This window comes from Castanea sativa, chromosome 2, assembly GCF_040712315.1.
Source record: "Castanea sativa cultivar Marrone di Chiusa Pesio chromosome 2, ASM4071231v1".
In the NCBI taxonomy this organism is placed as follows: Eukaryota; Viridiplantae; Streptophyta; class Magnoliopsida; order Fagales; family Fagaceae; genus Castanea; species Castanea sativa.
In genome coordinates this window covers 12,771,788-12,779,871 of record NC_134014.1, presented here as the reverse complement: position 1 = coordinate 12,779,871, position 8,084 = coordinate 12,771,788, and the positions used below count along the sequence as shown (strand labels likewise).

The window sequence follows — 8,084 nt, the reverse complement described above, 5'->3', positions numbered from 1 at the left end:
TTTTCTTTGCATTAAACTATTTATTTATCCTTTCTAGTATCATCTAGCCCATTGTTATTATAGTCAAGCACTTTGAAATTCAGTTTCTAGTCCACTCTCTACATATTTATTGTTTTGGGCTCTTTGGGCCTTAGTCCTTTTCATTTTTGGGCTATCTAAGCAAATCCTGCCCTTACACTCATAATAAAATCTTAACCTCGAAATTGACTATCTTCATTTTAAGTGAAATAGCCACTTTCAAGGAATACAAATTTAAACATTTTTCATTAACATTGGCACTTTCATTAAAAAATATATAAAATTAAAAATTAAAAAAAAAACACACACACACACTTACTTACAGCATGCAGTAACACTAAAATTAAAGGTGTACCAGATAAGGTATACTGACCGTGGAAGGTTACATTTTTCATTAACAATGATGTTCGTTTACCTCTAGGGTTTCATTGTATCACTAAAGCCATAGTTCCCATGCTGGTCTAGTCGCCATTGATTCATCTGTTTCTTCATTACTTCATCGGGACTTTCATCTTTTTCAACAACCAGAGATCATTGATCAAATGCATGATATGGGACATGCAGGATTTCCTAATTAACAATGGTATTGATCAACTTCATGGCTTTGTGTGTGGCACATGAGCACTAGCTGGAGTGCTGAATAGGCCTAGCTAGAAATCTCTTGGATCAACAAATACATTCCCTAGTGGCTCCTTGGGCAGCATTACTCCAACCATGTCATCTTGGAACATCATTTTTTTGGCATACCAAAGATCATTGATACGTGACATAGAGGTTTCTTGGGGCACGTGCTTTATGAGAGGATCCGTGACCCCTAGTTCAGTTACAATTACTTTACAATCCTTCACCTTTTGACACACTTTGGATGCAAAACTCCATACAAATTTCATGAGCTCCCCAAGCTTCTCTCCCTCTCCAATAAGCCCATATAGAAAGAGAAAACCAATTGATTTTGGCAAAGTGTCACTATTTGGCCTTTTAAGGCAAAGGGAAAATTTCTCTCTTGCATGGCTTAGAGTTTCATGAATAGACCTTAGTGGATGTGACTTTCTTATTTGGAGCTTGTAAGCTTCACAAGTATTCCATATGCTAAAAATTATCCAAGAGCTTGAGGTTTTAGTAATGTCTTCATTCTTTTCCTTGCTGTGTAAGTTAATCCATCCCTCTTTGTTAAAGTAGCATACCCATGTGCCAAGACTAAGCTTTTCCCTCAAAATTGCTTCAATATCAGTTGGATATACCTCTTTTTCACCTAGCCTCTTTTTGTAAAAGGAAATTGCCTGGTCTATGTGCAACTTCTCTATCTTCATATCTTGGGACAGAATCTGTGCAGGAGAACAAACTGGTTGAGCAAAGATGACTAATGAGCTAAGGTTGATGTAATTGCATTTGAGAGTGAAGAGATTTATAGAGGCAGTATTGTTCTTCTCAGTGCCAAAGAATGTGTACTCAGCTCCATTTCTCAGCAGCCATTCTTCAACTGAGTTGACAAGTTTCAATCCGATTCCCATCCGTCTTCATGAGACCAAACATATAAAAGTTAGTGTTTGTCAACAAGAATTGTTTTTTTATCAGTAAATAATTAACGTACTGTTGGTCCTAGTGAAGGGTGGAGTTCATTTTAATAGTGTTTCTCTAAAAACTGAGAGGAACAATGATGAAATGGACTCATAACTTGAAGTCTATTTATAGACACTCTTTACCCATTCAGGAAGGATTGCACCTACTTAAAGGTTTGTAACCCTAAGGACAAATATAGATCTCTCTTATTCTTTGAAATAGTCACATTTATTCATTTATAAAATTTATAAGAAATTAAAATTATAAAAAAAAAAAAAAAAAAAAAAACAAACAAACAAACTTCATGGGAAGTTATCATGACTTTGTAGACGAACAAAGTAAGAAATCTAGTATGAGGGGTGCATAATTGTTATGGGATATGACCATCCCCCATTATACCAACACTCATCTATTGCACTATACATATTTACGACAGATGGGTAAGTTTATCATTTGATCTAAAGTCATCGGTATTACTGTAACAACAGTAAGCACCAATGTGAAATAAAGTATCATTTCTACTATTTTGTACTCCTTTTATAGCTCATGATATGAGAAATGATTGAAGCAAGAGTTATATATATATCAGTAACTGCAGCTAGCCTTCTGTTCGCATCATTTTGCTTTCTAATGATCTGCTGCCTATTTTTCCATGATGAAAATCATACATATTGCATTATTCAAGTCTTATAGTAAATAATATTTAGTATGTTTTTAATTACAATCATCAAAAGCATTGCTTATTTAGTCTAGAAAAATATCCTTGAAAGTGAGTACTATATATATTACCGGTGTGTAGGAGAGACTCGAAGGCCTAGTATGCAACCCATCTTCAATTGTGCTTCCCCAAAACCAGTCCCCATATCCCTAATGCAACCACGAACCACACCAACAAGCTCCCCATTTTCTAGCAGCTCAGCTACCTGTAGGCCGTTTCAACAAATATACATTAGTAGTCTACATCTATACTATTGTCTTAGAGGGACAAAAGGATTCCTCTAGATAAAGTAGTGCCAAGAAATGGAGACATCTTTTAGAAAAATAATAATTGAATGTGAGATAAGAAAGGATGTAATAATGTATAAATGTTATATATATGATATGGTTCAATGTTTGGATTTGGCATTGAATGTGAGATAAGAAAGAGTTAAAGTGTAAAATATTATATATGATATATTTCAATCTTTGGCATTTGACAAAGATATATGAGAGAAAACGTCACACCCACCAGCATGACATGAAGGGGATAGAACCTAATCCTACATAAAGGGTCATGACCAATCATGTAAGTGAAAATGGAGACCCCCTTTTTAGACCCTATCTCACAGTTTCTCTCAAGCTTCCCTACCACTTCAATATCTCTATCTTCATTGAATTCCCTTATGAGAATTTTCTTCTCTTTGTTGTAAGCCATGTTTTACCTGGCTGGCTAGCTAAAAGAAGAAAAGTAACTGGTTACCAGATCTTAGATGGGAAAGGAAATATTTTCAAAGATATGAATCTTTCTTGAATGGGCTAGCTGCCACGAAACTACGCTTCTTATATACTGGCAAGTTAGTTATTATTTTACTATTACTTTTTTCTGGAGAAAGTGAGGAGGTGGGGATGAATATTTAATTTATTTTTATTTTCCAGTTAATTTTAGGTACAAAATAAAAAGCTGACAATGATTTTGAGTCTTTCTTATTTAGGACAATAATTTTTTTTTTTTTTTTTTTTGAGGGGGTAGGACGTACAATAAGTTGTATGCTATCTCCACGCTTTGCAACCCAAAAATGAAACAATAATCTACGAAGTGATTCAGAGGATCTTTGTAATCATTTGCATGTTCTATATTTTAGTTATTCTATTACACCCAGATAATGCATAAGGATTATAAGGCGATTTTCAAGATCACTGGACAAAGAAAATGAGAACGTGTGTAATTGCACCACAAGCAACTTTATGCCCATATCTTAAATTAATATTAGTTATCTTTCAGTTTCTTTAACATTTTCTGTCTATTTGGTGCAATTAATCACTAACACTTAGGGTTTCTTTAAGGCAAATAGTCTTTTGGAATTGCAATACTTTCTGAAGTTGGAATTAAGAAAATTCTAATTATTCAGATCAATGCTTAATTAAACATATTAATGTCATGAAAGATTCTTATAATCACTTTGTTTTAGGTATTGAAAGCAAGATCATTGGAGAATCCCTTTAGATGTGTTGCTCAAGTGGTCGCAATATTTTGTTTGTAGTTGGGGTTTTGACTTATCTTTCTTTATTTTTTCTATAGTTTCTTTTCTTCTTTTCTTTTTTTGAGAAACTTATTTGTTCTATAGTTGTGTCCTAGTGTTGTAGTTTTTTGAGTGTGGTCGGTGTTTTTGGTTTTCTGTAGTTTGCATTCCTTGCTGTTTTGGTTCAATAAAATCTAGTCATATAAAAGAGGAGACCAAAAAAAAAAAAAGGAAAAAGAAAAAGATCATGCACTTTGGTTCGGCAAAGGATGTCCATGGTGGAAGTCTTTGACACTAGCTCCACAAAAAAATTATTAACAAGAATCATATTATTGCTTATATAATTTGGAAAAATGATCATTTCGACTTAAAATTCACCTCTCATGTTTTATATTAGATACTATAAATATAAATTTTTATATGATGTCAAACCATTTTAAATGACGTGATAATATATATTATTAAATATCAGTAAAAAAAAAACCTTAATTGTGAAAGGGAGAGTTGAAATAGAGAGGATATAATCTGGCATAATCAAGAGGTCTGCATTGTTTCCATTTATACATATTTACGTATAATTTGTGCCACCTTTTTTATATAAAAAAAAAATTGAATATGCACATTCTCATTAGTTCTTGAAATTCTAGTGGAAGATATCCACGAGGTAGGCAGAGATGGAGCCACATTTAGACCAAAGGGCCATCCTCTCATCCCCACTTGTTTTTTTAATATTATATATATATATATATATATATATACACATACATGCACGCACTAGTATTATTCATGTGCAGTATGGCTTGATGAATATTCATAAGTAAATTCAAAATTTTCAAAATAATTAAAACTAAATTATTAAATAATTTAATAAAAAATTACTTTAAGATCTAATTGTTTAGAGTTTAATTAGACTTTATAAGTGTTTATCTATTTTTATATTTTAAAATGCTCTTTGTGTTTTGTGTTAATTTCTTAATATTAGATATGGAATGAGTTTGATCATTTCTATTTGGGTTATGTTTAATTTATACCCTAGTCAGCACAAACAATAAAAAACAAAACAGTTCTTCATTTCTGATTTTTTCGTAGTAATAGTCTAATTGAAAAAATCAACACATTCATAAATTAAATACAATAACTAAAACCAAAAATCAAGCATACACAAAAAAGTTCAAAAATTGAGAATATAAAAATAAAATTTAAAAAAAAAAAATTACATAAGAGAACTAAGAATTTAAATGGATGTCTATTATTTTGCTTCTTTATAATAAACTTCGTTTAGCATAATATCTTGCATGCAAATTCAAAAGCAAAGAACAATGAGTAAGATGAATTTATTAGATTAAAACATAAGAGTAAGTTGCATTTAAAAAAAAATACAACAACGTGGGATGTATTGTGTGGGATTTAATTATAGGGATGACTTATTAGTTAAGAGAGATTGTATTGAGAAACCATGGTTGAATAAATATATGTTTTAAAAAATTTAATAATAGATTTTTAGTTTGAGAAGAATTTAAATTTTTAAAACTTAGATGATAAAGTTTTATCTTAATTAAATTTGGACAAAATTTAGTTACAAAATTGTACCAAGAAAAAAATAGAAATAAATAATTTTTTTACTGAAGGTGAATTTTGATAAATCCACCCTTAAATTACATTTTCTTCTTATATCATCCATGTTTGCAAACTTTCTAGAAAATTAAAAATCAATAGTTATGTGATTAATAAATTATTTAAATTGCAAAATTTTGAAGTTTAAAATTATGCATAAAATATAAGCTTATAAATCATATAGTAAATAATATCCGATTGGCACAAAATTTGACATATGTATCAAGAACGTAAAGAACATGCAATCTAATGGTTTTTCAAAATATGTAGTAATTTTTAAAGAAACTTATAGCCCTAGGCTACAACTAATTTTGTAATTAAATTTTGTCCATTAAATTATTGTTAAATCTTATCCTTTAGTCAAGACCTTTGTAGCTTAATATCCTAATAAAATATTAATTTAATAAGAAACAACTTGAGGAAAAAAAACAAAAACAAAAGCATGAGTGGTGTGGGATTTAAGTTTAGAGATTTTTTTTTAATAACTTTTATTTTGAATAAAATTTAAATTTATTTTAAATTATTGTTAAATCATGCAACTTGAGGGAAAAACAAAATCAAAAATGTGATTATTGTTAAATCTTATCCCTAAGTCAAAATATGAGTTTTTTTTTAAGAAAGAAAATGTGGGTTTTTGCGTGGGATTTAAGTTCATAAATTTTTATAATAGACTTTTAGTTTGAATATAATTTAAATTTGTTAAAGTTTAAATGATAAATTTTTATATAAATTAAACAATTGTTAAATATTATCCCCTAATTTGAGGAAATATATCATAAAAAATAATATAAAATTAATTTACTAATTATTTGTTCTTAAAATGTTGTTAAAAAACTTTTAGTCAAAGTAGAAGTCAAAACGTGAGTTTTTTTTTTTTTTTTTGAGAAAGAAAATGTGGGTTGTTGTTTGGGATTTAAGTTTAGAATTTTTTATAATAGACATTTAATTTGAATAGAATTTAAATTTGTTGAAATTTAAATTATAATTTTTTACCTAAATTAAATAGTTGTTAAATATTATCCCTTAATTTGAGGAAATATATCCTAACAAATAATATAAAATTAATTTACTAATTAGTAAGAATAGCCACTTGGCGCAACCACAGCTGTTTTTAAGTACTACTTTTATTATACTTAAAGGAAAAAAACAAAAACGTTGGTTGTGTAGGATTTAAGTTTAGAAAATTTTAATAATAGACTTTAATTTAAATAGAATTTAAATTTGTTTTAAGTTATTGTTAAATCTTATCCCGTAGTCAAAATATGGGTTGTTTTTTTTATATAATTAATTTATCAATTAGTGAGAATAGCCACTTGGCCCAACCAAGGCTTCTAACCCAAATTTTATTATACTTCAGGAAAAAAAACAAAAAACAAAAATAAAAATGTGGTTGTGTCAAATCTAAGTTTAGAAATTGTTAGTAATAGACTTTTAGTTTGAATATAATTTAAATTTGTTATAAATTATTGTTAAATCTTATCTCTTAATCAAAATGTGGCTTTTTTTAATACAATTAATTTACTAATAAGTGAGAGTAGGAATTTGGCGCAACCAAGACTTCTAAAGCCAACTTTTATTATATAGTATATGATACGATATGAGATATGTGTGTGTGTGTGTGTGTTGTAATAATAAATAAAATTAAAATTAAAAGTTTAGACTTCCAAATATTCATTGTTTCCTTTCATGAATTAATTTAGCCCAAAGAGATCCAAAATCTAACCAACTAATACACACATACGGCCCCCTCCTAAATTATTTTTAGATAAAGTTTAGTTACAAAATTGTTTGTAACTTTAGGTTACAACCTTACTCAATATCTTTTTATTAGAAGATAATTTTGATAAATCCACCATTGGATGATATCTTCTTCTTATATTCTTCATGCTTGCAAAATTTATAGAAAATTAAAGATCAATAGTTATATCATCAATAAATTTTTTTAGATTGCAAATTTTTGTAGATCATATAGTAAATAATATCTAGTTGATACAAAATTTTACATGTATATTAAGATTTAAGAGCGTAAAAAACATGAAATTCAACTGTTAGATTTTTAAAATATATAGTAATATTTATTTTATTGAATAAGGTTGTAGCTTTAGATTATAAACAATTTTGTAACTAAACTTTATCTTCTTTTTTTTTAGTTAAGAAATACCTAAACTTAAGTTGTGATACTTAATTGAAGATGTGACAACCATCTCAAGAAGTGTATCTTAAGATGCTCCCATCCCTCCAAAGTCCAAAATCTCATTTTGGAATTAAGTATGAAAAAAAAAATGGAATAGCCTTATAATATAGATTTTATTTTCTTAACTACAAAATGTTTAAACCTTGTGTTCACAAAATATATCCTTTTTTTTTCCTTTCCTTCATTTCTTCCTAGTTATATTAGTATTTTCAATTACAAGAATCAAAATTATAAACATTAACAAAGTTGAGGCAAACTATATCTACACGTTTGGGTATTGATATAATTTTTTTTTTTTTTTTAGAGAAGGAGAAACAAATTATACTCTAGAAATCTTTTTTTTTTCTTTGTAGTTTTGGTGAAATAAACATAATATTGAGTATTATGATAGAGTCGAATTGAAAGCTCAATTTTTTTTTCATGTTAAATTGTTCTGCTTTTGCTTTTTTTTTTTCCCCCTTTTCAAAATTGTATTTTTC

The 8,084-nt window shown here is 28.5% G+C and overlaps 1 protein-coding gene across 1 annotated transcript; it reads right to left on the bottom strand.

Annotated features, from left to right (window-relative positions):
• Window positions 1-384: 384 nt before the first annotated feature.
• On the bottom strand, window positions 385-2,992 carry LOC142623170 (putative N-acetyltransferase HLS1-like). The gene is made up of 3 exons (XM_075796572.1): window positions 2,807-2,992; window positions 2,368-2,501; window positions 385-1,533 (listed from the first exon to the last, which is right to left on the bottom strand). Exons 1-3 carry the CDS (start codon window positions 2,990-2,992, stop codon window positions 669-671), a joined length of 1,185 nt encoding a protein of 394 aa, XP_075652687.1. The 3' UTR covers window positions 385-668.
• Window positions 2,993-8,084: the final 5,092 nt, after the last annotated feature.